Consider the following 23,740-nt stretch of genomic DNA (forward strand, 5'->3'; position numbering starts at 1 on the left):
CTTTCATCTCATAAACTAATTACTAAAAGTCTGTGGCACAACAAAAAACATATATTTTGCCTATCTGACCAAAAAAAAAACAAACCCACCAGGTATAGTTTTCATGCATTCACACCAGACGGCTACTGTTGTATTGGCTGTTGTCATTTTTTTTAATTTGACGATCTAAGGGAAAAGAGGTCCGTGCCCCTGACTAAAATAGTCAGGTATTGCATGTTTTAAAAATTCTCATGGCACACAGGTTGAAAATCACTCCACTAGCTTAATGCAGGCATACTTCCACGAGGCAGGGAGACTTGGGTAGGAGAGGGTCTAGAGCTGAGACCTTATCTCAAACCAACCAGAACTATTGACCCACAGGTTGAGGAGGTTCTGGCACAGGGAACCCGCCCGGCTTCCCTCCTTTCCATCTGGCCACCACGTCCCCGACGGCTGCCGTCAGGGAGGCAGCGGGCAGTGGCCGTCCCTTTGAAGGACCAAGGGATGAGACAGAGGGTAGCTGCTGAAGGGGCTGAATCAGGTGCCTCTCATGGCCATCCCTGTCGGTTTTGTCCCCAGCTGGCTCAGCAGGGGCTGTGTGGGGGGGCCCTGCCATTGCTCTTGGGCAGGGGTGTGGAGCATGCAGGCCGGCGGGCACTCGGCCTGGGGGTCTCTGAGGAGCTGGGGGACACCGGAGCGGGGGACCGGAGCACACTGGTGTCAGGCTCAGCCAATATTGTGAATCTGAAGTTCTGAAGATGACCCTGTGTTACCCTCCAACTGTGCTCAAAGCGGGGGCCTGCGGAGCCTCATGGACACAGGCCCACATGTGCTCTTTCACAGCTCCCCGGGGAGGTCTTCAGCAGGACATGCGGACCCATCGGCAGGAACATGCCTGTGACCCTAAGCCACACGTTGCCCCATGAGGGCATGAGGAGAGCACTGCCTTACGTGAGGGGTTGCCCTTGTGTTACCAGGGACTGGCACCATCCTGGCACGCTGCACCGGCAGGGCTGGCTGCTGGACGGAGCTGAGGAAGTGTCGTTGTGTGGGTGGGACGTGGGAGCATCAACCGGAACGATGGTTGTGGTGAATGGCATCTTGTCCTGGTCCTTCTCCATGACTAGAGAATGACCCACTGACAATCTAGGAAGTGAGGGGCCATGAGTAATGGAAGGGGAGGTCCTGGTGAGGCGATTGGGGAGGGAAATCAAGAAGATGGCTTGAGGGAGGATTGAAGGGTCTTTGAAAACCCCAGCTCACCAAGTAGATTAACAAACGATGGAAAAGGAGAGATATTAGTGGGGTCTCCAGGCTTTTAAGAGCTCTCAAGGCCAAGAACAAAAAAAGACCCCAGCCCCATAGAGTTTAAGGTTTCCAGGGAAACGGCCTTGCCAGACGGGTTTCTTTCTAAGACATTTATTTAGAAAAATAACCTTTCCCTGCGTCCTCTCTTTCATGCTGTGGCTTTTGTGCGGTACACCTGGTACAACTCTGGGTTGGGCCTCCCACCCGCATGGGTCCAGCATGCGCCCAGGGGCTGCCAGCCCCCTGGGAGGTCTCACCCACTTCTTACTCAGTCCTGTGTTCAGTCCTTGTCAAGGCCCCTGTCTCCGCCTCTCCAGGTGGAGAGAGGCCTCTGGGGGAAGAGGGCCACCTGGCCACAGTCTGTGTGCCCCTCCTGAGGCCTGCGGAGCAGCTGGGGACCGGGGGTGTCAGCTCTGCTCTCCCCCATCTCTGGAAAAGCTCAGGGCTGGAAGCGCGGGGAGCTGACATGAGGCTGGTGGAAGGCGTGGGCGCTGTACACCACCTCGGGGGGCGAGGGCGCGCTGGCCGCCAGCACCGAGCACAGGGGTTCGTGGCTGCTGAGCACCGATGTGAAGTACTTCATCTCCTCTGTGAGCTGCTTGATCTCCTTGCGCAGAGCCGCGTTCTGTTTCTCCAGGTCTTCACTCTCCTGTGAGGGGGAGGGATCAGCATTGGAGATTAATGTTGGGCCAGGTCCCAAGATCTGAGGGGTGGGGTGGGGTGGGGTGGGAGCAGGAGGAGCCAGATTAGATTGACAGGCACATCCGTGGAGCAGGGCATCGGGGAATTTGCACATATGAGCGTGTGCACATGTGTGCATATGTTTGTAGCGCTGTATGTGTGTATCTGTATAAGCAGGTGTATATATGTGCATGTGTGTGCACAGATATTAGGTTGAACCACATGAAATTGCTGATAATTGTCTGTTTCGACCTATAAGAATGGCGATTTCATATGGTTCCAACAAATAGAGGTGTATGTGTGGATGCGCGTATGCATTTGGGTGTGAGTATCCTCCTTTGTGCCTGTATGTACATGGGTCTCTATGAGTGTGCATAGGGGTTGAGAGTGGCAAGTGTATGTCAAAGGAAACCAGCTGGCAGGCCAGAGCCTGAAAAAATGAAAAAGAGTTTATGAGACCATCTGATACTGATTTCACTCTTTTCCATTCTCTGTTATACTATACTAGAGGCCCGGTGCATGAAATTTATGCAAGAGTAGGCCCTCCTTCCCCTGGCTGCTGGCACCGGCTTCCCTCTAGCACCCAAGACCCGGGCTTCCCTCACAGCCCCTGCTTCATCCGGAAGGTCATCCGGAAGGATGTCCGGTCTAATTAGCATATTATGCTTTTATTATATAGGATATTTTCCAAGAGTTCCCAGTATTTGCATTTAGTCTTATGAATGGAATCCCTGGTGAATTGTCTGTGTCACCCAGGTTATTAAATGGTCAATATTCACCACTATTTGTTTTTGCAAAGTTCTGCTCACCCAAGAGCCTGTTGCACAGCATTCTGGGTGTGTCCCAAGCCCCCGTGGCTCCTTTTTTCCAGGAACACCTTTCCCCTGTTGCTCAGATGAACCATCAGATACGTGCTGACCAGGAAAACCCAGGGTAAGGAGTGCTGATTACTGATCACATTATTAATTAATCAACAGTGACACTCTGGAATTAGCACTTGCTGCACAACAATCCCACCTTCAGAAAACTCAGGCGAATTTCATTTCCAATGTGCTTTTTTACGGTTCACAAGCCTTGACTCAGTGAAACAGACCTTTTCCACTAAGCACTGGTGCCCACAGAGGAAGGGGAAATGGCACCGAAGATGCAAATAAATTGTAATTTCAGTTCAAAAAGCAAACTAATATTTGGAGTGAGGCCTTGTTGTGCTAGTTTTGTGTGATTTAGGTCAGCATTTTCCAACCCTACCATCTCATTAAAATTAATTAGAGGGCTTGTTACAAAGATAATTTCAGGTGCTTCCTGGAAATCTAGAGGTTTCAACTCAGTGGTTTGGGACTTGAGGTGAATTCTGGGAATCTGAATTTTTTAAAAAGTCACTATTTTTTTAAAAATTTATTGATTTGAGAGAGAGGACAATAGAGAGAGAGAGAGAGAGAGAGAGAGAGAGAGAGAGAGAGAGAGAAAGACATAGATTTGTTGTTCTACTTGTTTTTACTACCATTTACTGATTCATGTGTGTGCCCTAACCAGGGATCAAATCTGCAAATTTGGCATATTGGGAAGACTCTCCAAACAACTGAGCTAGGAATCTAGAGTTTTTAACAAGTGTCCTAGGTCAGTGGCGGGCAAACCGCGGCTCACGAGCCACATGCGGCTCTTTGGCCCCTTGAGTGTGGCTCTTCCACAAATACCACGTGCGGGCGCGCACATACAGTGCGACTGAAACTTCGTGGCCCATGCGCAGAAGTCGGTTTTCGGCCTGGGTGAAGTCTATTTTGAAGAAGTGGGGGGTGTCAGTCGGTCGGGCGGCGCAAGCGGGCCTCGGGATCGACCTCAGCGAACGTACCTCAATCAGATTGAGGACGTTTTTAGCAAAGGCCAGCTTAGGAGTACCCTAATTAAGTTAATAACAATGTACCTACCTATATAGTTTAAGTTTAAAAAATTTGGCTCTCAAAAGGAATTTCAATCGTTGTACTGTTGATATTTGGCTCTGTTGACTAAGGAGTTTGCCGACCGCTGCCCTAGGTCATTCTAACAATCAAAGTTTGAAAATAATAGTTAAATATGGTATCAAATTTGTTTTAATTATTCAAGCACATATTAAGTACCTGTACATAGTACATATGAACTCCAATGTTTGTTGATTGATTGGCTGATGATTATCAACTGCTGGACTAGAAGTTAACTCAAAATAATGATGGGCAGTGAGGAGAGGTAAGATAACTTGACACTGAAAGTTTGCCTTAAATAATCCACTCGGAGCATGAGCTGCAGGCTGCTGGACGAGCTAGTTAGATTGCCAACTGCCCTCACACTGCACCCGGCACCTGCCATTCATAAAGGCCAGACGTGATCATGCAGGGCTTCAGCCTGGCATTTCCGGTATGGGGCTCTGAGCTAGAAAATGTGCCTAGGTAAGTACAAAGGAAACCCCCATCTCTAAAACGGGGTGGGGGTGGGTGGGATGCCAAGAGTCAGAGCCACTGGCTGCTGCTCCTGCAAGGTGTGGCTCGATGACCATTTTAGTTGTTTCCGGGCACATCCCAGAGGCAGGGCTTCCCCTCTTTACCGAAAGGGAAGATAAAACATTACTTAGAGCCGGAGGGGTTGGGGGTGTTGGTAAGACGGGAACTGGGGGCCTGGAGTGCTGGTCCCTTCCTCTAGCCTTTTTCTTCGCCCCCTCTGAGAGTTTCCACTGGTGACAACACTTACTGTAAAGTCTGTGCTCCGAAGAGCCTGGGCAAACCCCGAGGCGGCAGGGAGGGGCAGGGTAGGCGGCGCAGGGACCCACTGCAGCGCTCTGACCTTCTCCCCGCCTAGAGGCAGGCCCAGCTTTCCGGAAGTAACAGCAGGCTCTTCTGAGCTCTGTCTGAACCAGCTCGGCTGAGCTCCCTCCAGCTTTCTCCTCTCCCTCTCCCCGCCCCACTGCAGACCCCAGAGCCCTAGGAGGGGGCTCATAACCACTGCTGCCTCTAACCAGAAAACCACCTTCTAAAACAACAAGCTTGCCTGTGCCTTGGGGAGCAAGACTGCTTCCTGCTCCCTCCCCCCCCCCCCCCCAAACCAGCGCTGCCAGCCCAGGGGCCAGGCCGCCAGCCACACATGTACAAGAGGACGAGTTTGACTTCCCTTGTGGGAGGAAGCGGCTGCTCTGGGGCTTCCTCCCTCCACATCCCCACCTCCCATTGCCCGGTCCACTCTGCCCCTCGCTGGGGCAGTCATGCCCTGGAAAGGGCTCACACAGGAGCATCTGGCAAACACGGACATGGGAGTAGCAGTTTACACAGAGGTACAATGATCGCCTCCCCTACCTTCCCAGTGGGGGCTGGAAACTGAGAACTCAGTGAGGGGGAAGAGCAGAGGAATATTTGGGAGGAAAATTTCCACTTATATGCATGCCTTCTGCGACAGGGGGGAGGGGTGGGGCTGCATTTGTCCTCCATGTAACCTGCTTTCTACTTTTCCGAATTCATTTAGGCCCTTCAGGCCCCTCACAATAACCCTCCGAGGTGGATATGACTATTACCCCCACTTCACAGAAGAGGTCAACTGAGCCCTGGGACAAACCTACTCCTCCCTCCCCCCAAAATGACTATGGCAGCAGCTGCTGGGAAAAGGAGCTACAGGATTGAGCTCAAGACACGCAGTTTCTAAGAGGTCCATAAGCTTCAAATGAATGATGGATCCAAAGCCCCATAACCACAAAGGAGCAGCGCAGGGCTCCCCACAGCTCAGCCCTGGGCTCTCTCTAGCACACACAACACACTCTCCCCAGAGACTGGTGACTCGATTGACTGAACTAAGAAGTCCTTGGCTGCCCTGTGGTCTCCCAAGAGAAAACTGGGTCTGGGTTTGGGTGATCCTTAATCAGCACAGGACAGGATCCCTGAGTAGGTCACACTCTTCCAATCACGGAGCAGGGCATCTGTCTCCTGCCCTGAGTTGGGAGGGAATCTCCCCTCCAGCTCTTCTGCTAGAGGGCTAACTAACTCAGGCAGCAGAGGGCTCCATCAGTGGTAACTGGGGTCAGGGGTCCTGGATCTTGATCCTGGTTGGGTGACCCTTACTGAGCCCATTGCCTCACTTTGGAACAGAAAGACTGGACCAAAACCATGAGTCTCAACCTTGGCCACACATTGGGATCAGTGGGATCCCCTGGGGAGCTTTAACAGTACGGATGCTTGCTTCTAATTTAATCGGTCCGGGGTGCAGCCTGGGCATTGCATTGTTGAAGCTCCTCAGGGGATTCTAATGAGCACTGAGTGTTAAAACACACAGGATAGAAGACGTCAAAGTCCTCTTCAACTCTCCAATATTTCAGATCCCAAATTGACTACCTGAATGTATCAGCAAACTAGAGCTTCTAACCCCCACTTTTTGAGAAGGGGTGTGTGTGTGTGTGTGTGTGTGTGTGTGTGTGCGTGTGCATGTGTACTGGGGACAGAGGTATGAAAACTCAATTTATATTAGAAAGATTAGTAGGAACCAAAGTTTTAAAAGAATCATAGAGCGTGACTTAATAACTAACATTTTTTGAATGCTTCCATGTGCCAATCACTCTTTCAAGTACCTTCCAGTTATCATTATGTTCAATCTTTGCAACAACCCAATATGGTAAATAACAGTATTATGCAGAAGAAGAAAACCCAAGGTACAGAGAGGTTAAGTAACTTGTTCAAGGTCACACAGCTTATAAATTGCCGCAACAGTATTTGAATTGAGGCAGTCTGGCTTCCCGGTAGCCCACCATCCTCTCTTGACTTTGAAGTCTGTTTAAATCTTATTGATAATGATCTCCTGTGAGGCCTCAGCCCTGTTGTATTTCCAATTTAATCTTCCCTCTTTCCCTACCTCATGAAAATCCAAATGCTAATGTTCACCATTCACCCTCACCTTGGGCTTACTTGGTGCCACTCCTATCATGAGCCACAAGCAGCTTGGGGGTGGCTAAGAAAGAGGCTTCATGGGGGTGTGGGAACATTCTGGGGAATTCCCTACTGGAGGGGCCAAGGAGGGGGTCACTCAAAGAGCTCTTGAATGATGGGGGATTCCCCAGGCAGGTCCCTCACCACAGGGAAGCCAGCTGGGACCAAGGCTAAGGACCGGCTCTCGCCCAAAGCTCTGACAGGGACTGTCCAGGCATTCTGAGCAGGGCCGGGCTCCTTCCTGCCAGCTCTGGTTGAGCGCCTTGACCTTCTCCTTGAGTATTCTAATCACAATTTCCAGAAAGGGAAAATAGTCCCTGTGTGTTTCTTCATGAACAGAACATACACTTATTGGTAGGGTGACATTTCAGCTCTCAACCACACTTAAATACGAGAATAGCGTGTGCAGCTTATATCCCTCACACCCAGTTATGTGTTCTCTCTCCACCAGTTGCCAACCCCCATCCACCCAATGCACATGCAGGGCAGAACCCCCCATTCCTGGAGAAGTCTGCAAACTGAGAGATGGGACATTGCCCCAGCCCTCATGGGATCTATGCCTACGCCTCCTACTAGTCCTGGGGAAATTAGCCCTAACTCCTGTTCCTTACCTGAGGAGGAAAGGAGAAGAGTCACAAAACCACAGGTTTTTGCACTGAATAATGTGTATGTCTGATTCTGAGAAATCTTCACTTTCATGCCTTAAAGCTGAAGTGCTAAGACCATCAGCACCTGCATCATCACCTGATGCTTAGCCACATCAGCCATGCCCTCAGGACCCTGTCTGCAGTCCAGTCACCCATTCCTTGGCTTTTAGGACTATGAGTTCATTGACCTCATCTGTGAGAAGCACTGTAGGTTGACCCCCTCAGCATCTATCCCCAACCCTTTCCCCTTGCTTTTCTCTAGAGAGGCTGGGCAAAGAACTCCTCAAATACCCAGCTGCTCTAAACCATGTGACAGATTCTGACCAATGAAATGTAAGCAGGAGTACCTATGGGGCAGAGCATTCCTTCCCAACTAAAGAGGCAAAGCCTCACCAGGACAAAGGCTGACCTCCCTCCACACAGATTGATGCCTGGAGGTCCAGCAGCCAGACTGCAGCCTTGAGGACGAGAGCATCCTCACACACTGAGGGTGGCTGTGCAGACAGGGAGAGGGAGCTTGGTGCTCTGATGACATCCTCGCACTAGCCCTAGTCTATCCACTTCTGAATGCCTTATTATGAGAGAGAATAAACCGCGACTGAGGTGTGACTCTGTTTGACAGTTTTCTATTATTTGTAACTGACTACACTCCTGACTGATACCTCCAGTTAGCAAGGCTATCACTAGCAAGCCCAGTCCTGAAAAACAAACACAACGAATAATTGCCAGCAGTACATAGGTTTGAACTTTGTCTTGCTTTTGTGGGGGTTTCTTTGTTTGTTTGTTTGTTAATCCTTACCTGAGGTTATTTTCCCATTGGTTTTAGAGTGAAAGGGAGGGGGAGAGAGAGAGAGAGAGAGAGAGAGAGAGAGAGAGAGAGAGAGAGAGAGAGAAACATCCATATGAGAGAGACCCATAGATTGGTTGCTTCCTGCAAGCAGTGGAGGTATGTGCCCTTGACGGGAATCAAACCCACGGGCCTGACACTCTACCCACTGAGCCAAACTGGCTAGGGCTGTTTGTTCCTTTAAGCTGCCAGGGTTCTGAGACTGAGCGCTGGGGTTATACGCATATAGTTGCCCCACACTCACTCCTCACATTCTACCACATGCTCCCGACCAAGTTCACACGTCACTGCTCCCAATTCTCAACCTTGGCTGCACATTGCCATTACCTGAAGAGCTTTCAGAAACCTTCATTCATGAACTTCACCCCCAAAAGATTTCAGTTTCATTGTTCTGAAGTGGGTCTCTGGCATCAATATTTTTAAAAATACTTCCCAGGTGAGCTAAATGAGCAAGTAGTTTGAGAATCGTGTCAATAGCTGATTTGTCTTAAAAAATAATGTAAGAATATAAAAAATATATACAAGGTTGAATTTTATTACATTAATTTCATTATATATATAAATAATCTATAATAATAAAGGCATAATATGCTAATTAGACCTACTCTTGCACGAATTTCATGCATCGGGCCTCTAGTATAAATATAAAGAACATTAAAAGGTGGAAGAACGTTTCTAAGTAAAAAAATAAATTTCTGAAAGTCAATGCCTGTTTAAGGCAAAGTGCCTTCCTATTACTATTACATTATACTTAATGAAAACAATTTCAAATAGCCCACAGTAGTTCATCTTTAAGATGGAAAGACAAGAGGTAGGGCATCTCTTAGAATCTCAGTAATTACAACATTATCCAACTGGCTCTGAATTATTGAGCTCCGTGAGGGCAGGGGCTATCATTGTCTTCACTGTTTTGTCCTCAGTGACTAGGACAGTGCCTGGCAACTTGGAATCGGTAATCGTTTACCAAGATCTGAGACCTGCAAATGAAGAGTCCACTAAGGAAATCCGTGATGCCCATGAGACTTCCCAGGAGTGTTTAACCAGCCATTGAAGAGCTTTAATAGCTCCCACTTTGCAACTCCAGGATAGTTACAAATAAGTGTAAGAGAATCTTTTTTTTTTTTAAAGTCCAAGTTGAACCCCAGCTTAGCAACACGTTTGCTCCCCAAACTAAAGCTATGGGGTGCAAGTAGCAGAATCACGCCACCTTAAGAACGCTAGCTCAGACTTGACTTTCCCCATCTATACCAAAGGAAGGAGACTTGACCCGCTGCAATGAAAAGCCAAGTGAAACAGATAGCTTCATCTGATTGATTTGTAAGAAAATGCCGGGCTCTCTGCATTAAGCAAATGAGTAAATACAACTTTTCCCACATGCAAAACATAAAATAACATTATTACTTAGTTTTTGTATTTGCTCTCTCATTTAGCTCTTAAACAGCCCAGTGAGGTGCTGTTGCTTCCGATTTTGTAGGTCAGACTTACGTTCAGGCATCTACCCCAGCCAGGATTTGAAGTAGTTTTGTTGACCACTCCTCTGCCCCCCAAATCTGGTTCCTGTTTCCCAGAGCACAGTTGCCTTTACTCCTGAGCTCCTCCTCACTCCCTCACGGTCCCCAGCCCCACAAAGCCTCTGCCCGACCCTTGACTGGCTCCAGTCAGTTTGGCCTCAAGGCTCTTCTGAGAACACCTTTTCCCCAGATCTTCCCTGTCTCCTCTTTGACCCACATTTGATCTCAGATGTCAGGGCCTCAGGAAGGCCACCCCTGATCACTGTCCCCATCCCCATCCCTCAGAGTCACTGCCACCGTTAATTACACTCTTTGATTTTCTTCAAAGCCTCTTCGTGTGATTCGTGTGCTCATTTGTCTGTTTTCCAGTCTGACGTCCAGTTGAATGTAAAGTCCATGAAATCAGGGACTCAGTCTGTCCCTGCTGTATTCTCAATGCTCCTGGCACACAGGAGGCCGTCATGTACTTGTCCAGCAGAATGAATCATTTCTGCTGACATTAGCACTAGTACTGGGAATGTGTATAATTTCCTGGACCACCCTACCTCCTTAGCAATAAGGCATGTTCTTGTGAGGTTGTGAGTTCAATCCCCAGTCAGGGTACATACCCAGAAAATATTTGCTTACAGGGTCCTCAGGTTCAGGAGATGACCTTTTAGTGCGAGGACTCTAGTCCCCTCTGCTTGGCCTTGGCATTTATGACTACTCTTGAATTTTCCTGAGAACTCCAGGTCTCCCTTCTTGGTTCCTCTAAATCTAGGATGACCAGATGTTTACTGGGACAGTTCCAGTTCGTACTTATTGTCCTGGCATAGTTGTTCGTACTTATTGTCCTGGCAAACGTGTTTCCATTTGGAGGGTAAATGATAAGACCTATCAAAACCTGACCCCCAAATTCCAGGTCAATGACATCTTCTCTGTTCTTATCTATTATTTAATCCAGAGTTCACGTCTCTGTTTGACCATTTTCTTATGGTTTTAAATAAAAAATATACAGCATAACTACATTAAAGATATTTTTAAAAAATTCTACAAGGCCATGATCCTAGTCCCCTAACAAGATTTTTTCATTCGTGCATGTTGCCATCTTGTCCTTTTTAACAAACATAAAATACCTATTTTTATAAAATCTCAATCATAGTACAGATACAATAGGTATTTTCCTTCCTGCCATAATTTTGTTAGAATCAATTATTATTTTTAATGTCTATATCATCAAATGGATGATCCACAATGTACTTAAGATGGTCTATTAATGTCAGACATTTGGTTCTATCAAAACGTTGCTATCATGAATCATGCTGCAGTGGACATCTTGAGCCACACTAGTTTTTGTTTGTTTGTTCAAATATTTCCTAAAGTCCTAGGAGTGAGATTACTGTGGCATAGGGCACAGCCAGGCTTCCAGTTCCTGATAAGTATTACTGAAAAAGGGTAGCGTAAGATGTGCAACATCACCAGCAGTGAACACATACATCAATTTCCTTACAACCTAATTTTAAATCTTTTATTTGACCAACTAGCCTTTTGAAAATTTCTTAATAATGTTATAAGTTATTGATTACCTCAGAGGAAGAACTTGTTATTGTCTGTTTGGTACAGCAACAATTTTGCCCTTTAAGGGACATTGGGGGTGTTTGGAAATATTTTTGATCGTCACAACTGGGGCTGCGGGGGTGCTACTAACATCTAGTGGATAGAATTTACATGTTACAATGCATAGGACCTCCCCCCCCCCCCAACCCCCACACAACAAAACTTATCTGACTCAAACTGTCAATAGTGTCAAGGTTGAGAAACCCTTTGTGTGTGTCATTTTCAAAATCAGAATAGAAAATAGGGTTATTTTCATTTTGGTAGGGAAAATGTTACATAAGCTTTTATGTTCATAGCTTCTGTCCACTAATCTATTGGAGTCTTGATGTTTTTCTTAAAAAGGATGTTCTTTCTACAGCATAAACATTAAATTTGCATTTATTTCATTTGATGAAAATATTTTCCCCCATATGTCATTGTCCTTTTAATCTTGGGTTACAACTTTAAGACCTTTTAAAATAAAGGAACACAAACACCAGGCCCTCTCAATCTTAGACTCTCCCTTTCTGGTCTCTTGCTGTCTGCGTGGGTTCTGTTGTGGGCGAGTCTCTAGGGCATTCAGACATACTGCCTAATTCTTGGTTTACTCTTTGCAAAAGGACACGTGAGAGCAACACCATCTGCATAACAAAGTCCTGTTTAGCAATATGGCACAAAACAAAGCTTATGGTGAGGCCCTGGCCAGGTAGCTCAGTTGGTTAGCGCATCATGCCCATATGCCAAGGTTGTGGGTTCAATCCCCAGCCAGGGCACATGTAAGAAGCTACCAATAAATACAAAAATAAGTGGAATAACAAATGGGTGTTTCCCTCTTTCAAATCAATAAATAATTTTAAAAAATTTTAAGCTAATGGTGAAAAGTCAAGAAGTTTGGGATCTTGGTTGCCCTAGAGAAAGACATCAGTGCCTCATTGGTAACACAGTAGGTTGGCCTAATGCATCTCCTTTAAATTCTGCGATTCTATAAACAAGGGGATCTGCCCTAACCGGTTTGGCTCAGTGGATAGAGCGTCGGCCTGCGGACTCAAGGGTCCCAGGTTCGATCCCGGTCAAGGGCATGTACCTTGGTTGCTGGCACATCCCCAGTAGGGAGTGTGCAGGAGGCAGCTGGTCAATGTTTCTCTCTCATCCATGTTTCTAACTCTCTATCCCTCTCCCTTCCTCTCGGTAAAAAAATCACTAAAATATATTTTTTAAAAAAAATAAAAATAAACAAGGGGATCTGACAGTCATTATTGTTACTCCCTCGGTAAGCTACTATGTGGACCCCTGACAGGACTCTCTACAGATAACCCACCATCGGAAGGGGACTTTGTCCTGTGGAATCAATCTATGCTTCCTAGGAAGCAGGGGGCCAGACGGAGTCCTACCAAGAAGACTAGGTAAACCCCCAAGCTGCTCTGGCTGGGATCTTTGGCAAGATTCTCCCATTCTTTTTAAGAGAAAGAAGGCTGGGTGCTGCTGAGGACAGCTTCCCTAATTTTTTAATCTGATTAAAGATGGTATACATTCATCATCATAATAATAAATAAATAAAACAGAAAAGTACTAGGAGTAAAGGAAGCTACTCACTGTGAGCCTTTGGGAGAGTGTCCCACCCAGAACCTCTGTATGCACACAGGACCCCGGCCCACACATTTTACACGAACGAGACTGTGCTCCGTATCCTCTTTGTCACTTACTTTCTTTCACTTGGTCTATGTCATGGTCATCTTTCTGTGCTGGTAAATACAATCTGCACAGTCATTTTTAAAGCCAGCACAAATGACAGTGGATGAGTGTATCATAATATGCATAATCCCCTATTGTTGGCATCTGCCCAACTCTATAATATTGATATAATATTTACTGTTCACAAATAATGGTGAATTGAGCTTCTTTGTGCAACATTTTTTCTTCAAGCTCTTGTAAAATGAAATTGCTGCTCCAAAGGGTAGTCACAGATAAGATGTTATTATTCATCCTTACACAGCTTTTTAAAAAATATTGTTTCAGTGGAGATACTGATATATTTCATAGAGACATCTTTACTTTTTTGACCAGGCCTAATGATGGAGGAGGAAAGTGACATTTTGGAGGATGTTGCTTAAAGAACAAAAATAAATCCAGGAAGAGATTCAAGAAAGATATAGGCTCTGGACGATGAATACATCTTTATGAGAGTCTGAAGAAAGAGGCAGGAGAGCTTAGTGATTAAGAAGACAGATTTTGAAGACAGACAGATGTAGTTACAAGCTCCGTGAACTTGGACAAGTTACTTAACCTAACATAGGGCTTGCAAAGTAAAAGTTTTTGTACAGATTAAATGAGTGCACGTAACACACAGTGCCTGGTACACAGTCATGTGTTCAATTAATATGTTTCTGATAAAAAATTCCTAGCAATAGAAGCCAAGAGAAATGTCTCTTTTCCACAGATGGTTCACTGATTTTACACTGAATTTTTTAGGGTAGAACTAGTCAGAACATTGCTTCTTTGTGGTTTTGGTTATTGTTGTTTTGTTTTTATGAAATTTTTATAGCTTCTCAATGCCAATGAAGCTATGGAATGCTTTCCAAGAGAGAGCAAAAGAGCTCTGTGAGTGAAAAGGGGCTATAGGCAGACTTGTCTTTCAGGCCTCTCCGGAAGACCAAGGACAATAGTGTTATTCTGAGGAGGCCTGGGAAGTTAACATCTTTGCTGAGCTTCTTTTCCTCTGTTACTCAGATTTCTTCCAGTTATAAATACCTTATTTCTCGTAGCATCAGCTTACAGCTTGATTTCATGCACAGTTTACACTCACGATGTTTGCTAGATACGGCATTAAAGACCTGCTCTGGAACCTGTAAACCTTCCCCTGTTATTAAAGCAGTGAGAGACTCCTTCAGGAAACGTCCCCCGGCAAGCACCTGTGCTGCCCTATCAAAGGGAGTACCTCAATTGGTCTCCACTCTCTTTCCCACTGACTCAGAATCCTTCCTACTGCAAGGCACCGGAGAGCCACTACAATGAGCCAGATGGCCACACAAATGGAACCAATTTGCCACCCCTTATATGGCTTGTCTAGTCCTGTAGACATTAGGATTCTTCATTATAAATCTTAACTGATGGTTCTCCCAAAGGACTGAGATATTTGTGGATCTACAAAGGATAAAATGCCACAGTAGAAGACTATTCAGTGTCTAAAGTCAAAATTTGAAAAGAAATCATCCTAATGCATATGTCGCAATGATCAATGTTGAGAATTTAAATATCTATATTATAAAAATAAAAACAGATGATAAAAACATCCAAAGTATATTTAAAAAGGTAAAAAAATGCAGAGTACTTCTCTTCTGCTTTAGACTTTCCATCCTACTTTTCAGAAGTAAATACCATTAACAGTTGTTTGAAAATGTTAAGTTTACACATATACATACACACAGATAAATTTTTGTTTTTATTAGAAACATGCATGGGCTCAAACTATGTGCCATGTTCACACCCTTTTCACTTAAGAGTATAGAAGTTTGATAATCTTTTCAGATTAGCACATACAGATGTAACCTGTTCTTTTAACAACCCCATGGTATTCCACTGCACGAGCAAATTATAGTTTAATCAGTCCCTTACTGCTGGGTATTTGGCTTGTTTCCAGTCTTTGCTCTGACTAACAATGCAGCAATAATGATCTTTACATGTACATAATTGTGTAATCGGTGGGTCTGTTTATAAATAGACTCCGATATGTAAAATTGCCAAGTAACAGGGTGTGCACTTATAAATTGGATGGACATGGTCAAATGCTCTCTACTGGGGTTGTACCGGCTTATACCCCTATAGTAATGTGTGGTGGCACCTGCTTCTCTAATGCCTTGGCAACATCGTGTATTAGTAGCATTTTCGTTTTTGCCAATCTGGCAGGCGACTTTCATATTGCTTTACTTGTCATTTCACGAACTATTGGGAAAGAAGCATCTTTTCCATATTTATTTGCCATTTATTTCTTTCTTCCTGTAAAAGGCCTATTCATAATCATCGCTCATTTTTTTCTTTGGGTTGTCAATCATTTTATAATTCAGAAGCGCTCTCACATATTAACTAAATATGCCCTTTTTTGGTCATATGTGTTGCAGTTGTTTTTCCCAGTCTACCATTTGCCTTTGATCTTGCATATAGTAGCTTAAGCTGTATAGAAATTTCACTTTTATGTATAAAGGTGATGTCTAGCAATATTTCCCTTTATGGTTTCAAGGTTTTGTGTTTTATGTGGAAAAAACTCCATTCCAAGATACATTTTTTAATGCTCATTTCCCCCAAATTTCTTTAGTTTTCTTTCTTTTTTAAACATTTATTCTATGTGTAAGTTGTATAAGAAATAAAGACCAAAGGGAAAGGAGACATATGTAAAACTTTAGACAATTAAAAAAAGAAATAAAGAAGCTAGCTTCCCCCACCCCCCTCAAAAAAAAAATGGCTAGCCAGTTGTCCCGATTCTATTTATTGAATAATTGCTTTCACTCACCGGTTTGAAATGCCATCCTACTCATTTTGCATTTGAACTTGTGTCTTAGGAATTGACATATGTGATTGAGTCTTAAATTTGAATTTGTTTAAGGTTTATTTCTGTATTCTATTCTATCCAATATTCTGTCTTTTTCATATTGTTTTTATTTCTACATTTGTAATTCCCTTTAATATCTTATTCAGGTAATCTGTTCTAGTTGCCCTTCTTCTTTAGAATTTTTCTGGAAATTCTCACATGGAATTTTTCTCTGGGAACTTAGAATAGCTAATCTAGTTTTCCTCCAAATTCCAGAAAATCCTATTGGGCTTTTACTAGGATCACATTAAATTAAATTTTAGATTAATTTAACAAAATTGCTATCCTTATATAAGGTGTACCTTTCCATTTATTTTGAGTGTTTTTAAGTCACTTAGAATAATTTTATAGATCTTAAAGATTAAGTTCTGCATATTTTTTGTTAAATTTATTTCTTCCTTCAATTTGCTGTTGTTGGTATTATAAACGGAATCTTGTCTCCAATTAAATTTTCTAATTGGTCATGTTTTACATATAGGAAAGTTATTACCTTTGTGTTAAATTTGGAAGCTGACTGGATTCTCTTATCATTTTTAAGTTTTTCAGTTGATTATTTTGGGTCCACTGATAAGCTACTGATATCTTTTGAAAATGAACTGGTCAAAATATGCCCTTCTCCTTTTAATCAATGTCTGTACTAAACCTAATGAACTCTATAGTTGTCTGTGGGAGAAGAGGAACTTAGTGTGATGGGTGCTGTGTGAGACACCCAACCAGAAGAAAGTTAAAACAGAATGTGGAGCCCTAGCTGGGTTGGCTCAGTGGATAGAGCGTCAGCCTGTGGACTGAAGGGCTTCAAGTTTGATTCAGGTCAAGGGCACATGCCCAGGTTGTGGGCTTGACCCCCAGTAGGGGGCGTGCGGGAGGCAGCTGATCAATGATTCTCTTTCATCATTGATGTTTCTATCTCTCCCTCTCCCTTTCTCTCTGAAATCAATAAAAAAAATTTTTTTTAAAAGAGAATGTGGACTTTATTGATATTATGAGAAGTACTTGATCCAGATTATGTGAGGGATAGTCAATGCTGGATGTTGTAACATCTGCATGAGATTAAATACAATCACCAAAAGAGGGTCTTTCCCTACTGTGTTATTTTAAAAGCAATTAATATACAGCGTCTTGTTAACCACTATAGATAGATACAGAAAATGTTAAGTAATAAGTATCCCCCTATTTCACAGGAAAAACAAGACAATTCTTTTGGTAGTTTAAAGATAGATAGTTGTGGTGATGTTGAAATTGAGAAGATGGCATTATCCTAGTATATATGAGTCTAGCACACTAATACAAATATGGTCCTTATGTGATGCTGCACTCACAGTAGTTCCTAAACCCTGGTCTTCAAAGTGTTGATAGATGAGTCCTATGACTATGTCAGAGGGCCAGAGAACAGCTCCAGAACCTCAGCATGTGGAGCCAAGCATGAAAAGGAGTCCAGGGCAAACCAGGCACTCAACCCTAAGGATGTTGGTGATAACCAGAAGATTTTCTACCTGAATAACAAACATAAGAGGCTAATGGATGGAGAAGATGGGTAATTACCACCTCAGAGGAAATAAACATTGAGACCAGAGCCAAAATCTCCGTTTGACGGTGGCAGATTTATATGTTGTGGCCAAAAGTTTCTACCTGAAGTCAAAAAACATCAGTTGCATTGGCTGCAATCCAAGCTTGCTGTGTAAACTCTGATGTGACCTACTCATTGGGCGAAAAGTGAAGGTGAAATCTGTGGTGCTCAAAAGAAAGGAGTGGGGAGGAGTTTGTGTCTAGGTATGGAGAAGATGGGAACATTCTAGAGACTGAGGCTGGGGTCGGGGTGTTAATGTTAACTCCAAGCCCCAGAGATTATCCGAATCTAGTCATGACTAGTATAATCAGATGGGCTAAATGTTTTGGTTCTAACTCTTCTAGAGTGAGAGAGCTGTGTCAGTGTTGCCCCAGCAAAGAGACAAACATCGCATTCTCACTGATATATCCCCAGTGGGTTGAATGTACAAGGAGACAATGGAGCAGCTGAAGATTGGAAGACTCCTTTGTTCATGCTAAATGAGAAGGAATAAGTTTGGAACCATTTCCGGGGTTGGGGAGTGTTGTAGAGGAGCCTGAAGCATCAAAAGTGTGTCTGAACATTCCAGCCTTAACGACATCTTTCTGTGAAACTCTGTGATCTATAGATATAACATATTTTATTATTATAAGAAGCAAAATAAATCATCATAACTAACTATATAAATATATAAAATATATAAGTATGATGACTTATTTTGTTTCTTATAATAACTACTATTAACATTACTCTTATTATACTTAAATTGTTTGAATATTTGTATATGCCAGCACCGTGTTGAGCTCTATATGTACTGTCTCTATTAGGCAGTAACTGTCATTTCCCATTTTAATCGGAGGGAGGTGAAGAACGTCTCTAAGGTTGCTCGCACAGATTGCAAGCCGTGGGGCTGAGGTTCAAACCCTGTCCTTTCGACTGCGGAGCTGCTGAGCTATACTTAGTTTCTACATTTAAAAAAGTTGCAAACTTCGAAAGTTTATAGCAGTTTTCCAGTCTCAGGACATTGTCTACTTGCACAAAAAGGAAGGTTTTATCCTTTCTGATCTTTCTTTCTTTCTTTCTTTCTTTCTTTCTTTCTTTCTTTCTTTCTTTCTCTCTCTCTCTCTCTCTCTCTCTCTCTCTCTCTCTCTCTCTCTTTCTTTCTTTCTTTCTTTCTGATCTTTCTTTCTCCTTTTTGTTTTGTTGGCTTGCTCTAAAGAATATTGAATTAGAATCAGACTCTGATAGAGACAAAGTGAGTCATCATAGATTTTCAAGCTTAAAATAGTAAACTGGAGTATTGTGAGACCCTAAGCCATAATGAAATCATGGAGAACACATCAGTAGCAGGATCAACAACAACATTTAGACTGCTGATCACAGTTATCAAAGAGAGGAACAGACTTGCTGTTCATTCATTCTTTTTCTTTGTTGTTCAATTCAACAAATATTTATGAACTTAAAACTATGTTAGTATGCAAAGGAAGATATGCTGATTACATTTCCAATAAAACACAAGCATCCCATCAGAGATGTTGGTGCAGCCTGCTCTCTGCTTCCTCACAAAGCTTAACAATCTTTTCTCTAAAACTGCATCTTGCTTTTTTTAATATATAAATTTACTTTTCAATTACGGTTGAGAAACAATACATATTTATGTCAGGTGTACAGCATATTGATTAGACATTTATATACCTTGCAAATTGATCACCCCAATCAAGTCTAAAACCCGTCTGACATCACACACAAACATCTTACTTTTTCTTGATAAAATGGAATCGGCTATTCTAACTGGCTGATTTCCATTGCTAATCTTTCAAATAAGCACAAGCATATTCGTTTTTGGTGCCAAATGCCCTTTTACCATTGAAATGAGTTACAAGGATGCTGGAGGTTTGGGGATGGTTGGGGAGGCAGGGCAGAAAGGCAGACTTGCTAGAGAAAGTGGAGTAAATGGAAGAGGAAGGAGCCAGTGAAGTAAGAGTTAGTTGGACAAGGACCAAATTAAGGAGCAGAGTGAAGAGAGGCCAGGTGATAAGGTATGGCAGACAAGGAGGGAGTATTGCTGACAAAGCACACAGCCAGAATCTAGAAACACCAACTGGGGTCTTGGGCTGCTGGTGGAATTGCAATTCAGCATTGATCAGGGCCCCTGCTCAAGCCAGGGGTCAGGGCCTACTCTAGAAAACTTGAGACTAGAAGCAACTCAGTCAGGATGGTGACCATCCCAAGTTAGTGCACTAGAAACCACATATTCCACAGACCCCCTGGGGATATGATTAAAGAGAGAAGTTTCCAAATAAAACCTTGATGCTCAGAAAAAAAGAAGTAACGTGCAGTACCCTATGGGCCTCCTTGCCTCAAGTGCAGGGCGGCTGTCCAACTGGGCTCCCAGGGGATGGGACTATAGGAGACCCTAGCGCTGCGGGATGTTGGGCTTCCTCAAAGCTCTCCACAATCTCTAAGTTCCTCCCAGAGGCAGTCCTTCCTTCTGCTCTCTACGCTCATGAGGATGGAGCTTTCTCTGGCTACTCCATCCCTTAGGTGATTCCGCCTTCCTTTCAGCCTCTGTGCTTCCCATGCTCAACTCATTGACCCCTCATTCTCCTCAGGGGTCATCAAGAAGGGGCTCCTTTCTCTTTCAGCCTCTGGCTCATTCCCTGCCAGAATCTTCTCAATACACTAAAAGGAGAGCCTCCTCTCCCACCTCACCCCACAGCCCTCACCCTTCTTCTGACTCCCCCCACATTTTTTTTTCCACGCAGGCGGATTCAGAGCTGTGGTGTAAGCATCCATGGGTGTAAGGGAGCAAAGTCTAAGGCTCAGGAGGATGAAGAAAGGTCTGAGCGCTCACCAAGTGCAGGGTGTCGGCTTTCTGTGTCTGCCTCTGCCGGCTCTTCTGGGCAGCAATGCGATTTTTCTCCCTCCTCTGAACTTTCCGCACATCGTCAGACGAGTCCTGGGAAGCAGAGATGATGAGAATTAGGCACATCTTGCTTCTCTCTTCTAAACAAATGCAGGCCCTCCTGCTGTGGGATGTCCATCCATCCATCCTTCCATTTCTTCATTGTTTCATTTGCCCATCCACCCCCTATTTACCAAAAGGCCAAATGCAAAAGGGAACTCTTCCCCAGCCTCTGCTATGCTCCCTTAGGTCTCTATAATTTTTTTAGACAAAAGTTACAGGAAGAGGGCAAAGGCCTTGAGGTCTCAATAGAGCTGTATTTGGAAAAGATGGTTAAGGCGATGAAGTGTGTTTTATCACCTCTTCCCCTCTTCAGGGCTGCTCCACCCTTACTCTCTCACTTTTTGGCTCAGAACTTTCTTGTTTCTTTTCAAAACTTTCTGGGCACCTACTCTGTGCCAGCTTCTGTACAAGTGGCTTGTACCCCATTGAAGAGAGAATGTGCCTTCTGCTGCATTCCTGGGCTGAGGTTTCCATCCCAGATCTGTCTCTCCTTTCCCTGCATTTCCTTTCATGATGCACAGTGACCTTGACATGCCCCATGAACCTGAGCTCAAGAGGTCAAGACTGGCTTTAATGGTGAAGATTACCTGGCCGTGGCAGGTAGTGAGTGGACACTTACGAGGACAAGGGGACGTTGGGTATTCTCTCAGTACATCTCACAGATGGGCATGTCCTCTGCTTGGGCAGAGAGGTTAGCTCCAGCTTTCACCCAGATGCCGCAGGAGTCTGAGTGAAACCATTCTGCAAGTCCCCCCCGTCTAGAGGTGTGCTGTTCCTAGGACAAGACTCTGTGCTCACCAAGCATATGTCTCACTAACTTGCCCAACACTTCCAGCCATTGCAGTAGGAGGGCATTGGGTTAGATAGGAAGGAAGTTCTCTTCCTCTAAGGGGGATGGGGACCAGGTTACCATGGAAGCCATGAGTAATTTCCTTCCTAAGAAGAGTACAGACTTCCAGGCAATCTGAGCCACCCTCTTGGGCAGAGGGCTGGATTGTTTGCCCTCTAGAGGTCTCTACTAGGACTCCTCCCAACCCGCTCCTCTCCTGTTAATGCATCACCAATGTTACATTACTTCTATTTTGGCAGCAGCATTTTGAAAGCCCTCTTGGATATCTGTGCTAAGGAAAGAATGGAAGACATTTTAATCCAATGATGTACTGGAAGAGAAAGAAGCCTTCCTATAGAGAAGGATGTCAAGACATGTGGTCAAGAGAACACCCCAGAACCAGGCAGGGTACCCCATTTTTGGCAACCCCCAAGCTGGAAACTTTGGACTTAGAAGTCACAATCTTCTAGACTCCAAACGCCCCAGAATCTCTACCTCAATCTCTCTGGTTTCCCTGGAGCTGAGTTGAGCTGCTAGGATATGTCTCCAAGTCTCCAGTCACCTCCCGATTTATTTCCTTCCTCCTGTCCAGAAGCCACAGGGGAGGGAGGTATTGGCCACAGCCAGCATCCCTCTGCTGGCTGTGCTAGTGACAGGGGCAGTGCCCCAGTAGATAAGATAGAAGATAGAGCCTTACGAGCTGCCCGAGTTCCCCTTCCTTCTAACTTTTTTTTTTCTCCTTTTCTCTCCCTGACCCCTTTCTCTCTTGCCCTGATGGCTGTCTCCTGGGACATCACGTCTCTAGCCTTTGGGTCGTGCCTGCCAGCAGCCCGTTCTGAGGCTCCTCCTCTTGTGATTTACTGCCTTGGAGCACGTAGAGCCTTTCCTGTGAGAGACCAGAGTGCTTTGATGTGCATTCTCCTCTGGGCTTCCTAGAAAGCTTCACGGGGTGGGCATCCAGGTGAGGCGGAGGCCATGGACGCCATCGGAGACCAGGAGGAAAGGGGGCTTGGGCAGAATGGGCAGAAGGAGTAGGGCAGGCTCCGCTTGATGGCAAATACCATGTCTCCAGTCTAACAGACTGCTCCTGCCACCAGCCAGTCCCTTGCTCCTTAGTAACCTGGGCAGGACAAGGAAGCCTGTCCCTCTTTGTGTCCCCCCAGGAGGATCAGATGGGAGAAGGGAGGAAAGGGGGACTCTACCTGTTTGCCAGGAGGGGGAGAGCGGCTGAAGCTGGAGTCGCTGCTGTCGGAGCTGTGAGGCATGGCTGCAGTCTTCTGGGCTCTCCTCGCAGCCCCAGACACCGCTGGGCTCTCTTGTCACCAGCTGGCTTCCCTTCCTGACTGTTCCCAGGCCACCAGGCCGCCAGCCCACCCCCTCGGCAGGTCCCTCCTCTGCCCGCCCTGCAGCCACCTCTGACCCCTGTGTCCTCCTCACTCTGGGGTGCAGAGGCACTGCTCCCCACAGGGACATGTCGTTCGCTGTGGGGCTCTCACGCTCTCGCTCTCTCTCTTGTGGTTTCTGGTAACTCACGCTGGAAGTCACATGGGCGGAAACTTAAGTTAGAAGTTAATTTAAGATAAAGTATGTATCTGGGAAAAGACCCACAGAATTATAGAAAAAATATACACAAAACCCCAGATACCTTCCGACAGTTTGAAGCTCTCTTTAATTGATGAAGATAAAAGAGAAAAACACCCGGGAGGGAAAAACCCCAACCAGAATTAGCAAGTCCGGCTACTGTCAACACGGGCAGAAAGGAGAGTCGAGAGCAGGGAAGGAGTTTCCATTGTCACCGGACTTGATTTTTAAACCAAAATAAAACAGAGAGACTGGGATTTCTTTCTGGGTTTTGCCTGAAAGCAGCTGCCCACCTGTCCCCGCTGCTCTTGCAGTTCAGCCAGCCTTGGGGGGTGGGGGCGGGGGATGGGGTGGGCTGGGGATGAAAAGGCCCCAGGACACAGCTCTTTCCTGACTATCAAACAGAGGAAGCCACGGTCCATCTGAAGCCCCCGCCACTGGGGAGGCATCGCCTACGCCTCTTGGAAGGGTGTTCTCTTTTAGGGAGAAGGTGCCTCTCAGATGAGGATCTTTCAAGAGCTCAAACTTAATGATTCAAGAAATTCACTAGAGCCCTGGCTGGTTTGGCTCAGTGGATAGAGTGTCTGCCTGCGGACTGAAGGGTCCCGGGTTCGATTCCAGTCAAGGGCACTTGTCCAGGTTGTGGGCTCGATCCCCAGTAGGGGGGGTGCGGGAGGCAGCTGATCAATGATTCTCTCTCGTGATTGGTGTTTCTATCTCTTCCTCCCTCTCTGAAACCAATAAAAATGTATTAA

The 23,740-nt window shown here is 45.1% G+C and overlaps 1 protein-coding gene across 1 annotated transcript; it reads right to left on the reverse strand.

Moving 5' to 3' along the window:
- Positions 1 to 1,389: 1,389 nt before the first annotated feature.
- BATF (basic leucine zipper ATF-like transcription factor) lies at positions 1,390 to 22,916 on the reverse strand. The gene is made up of 3 exons (XM_081110624.1): positions 22,607 to 22,916; positions 20,462 to 20,566; positions 1,390 to 1,936 (listed from the first exon to the last, which is right to left on the reverse strand). The coding sequence occupies exons 1-3, from the start codon at positions 22,667 to 22,669 to the stop codon at positions 1,727 to 1,729; spliced, it is 378 nt and encodes a 125-aa protein (XP_080966750.1). The 5' UTR covers positions 22,670 to 22,916; the 3' UTR covers positions 1,390 to 1,726.
- Positions 22,917 to 23,740: the final 824 nt, after the last annotated feature.

This window comes from Myotis nattereri (assembly GCF_964212035.1).
Source record: "Myotis nattereri genome assembly, chromosome: 1".
NCBI lineage: Eukaryota > Metazoa > Chordata > Mammalia > Chiroptera > Vespertilionidae > Myotis > Myotis nattereri.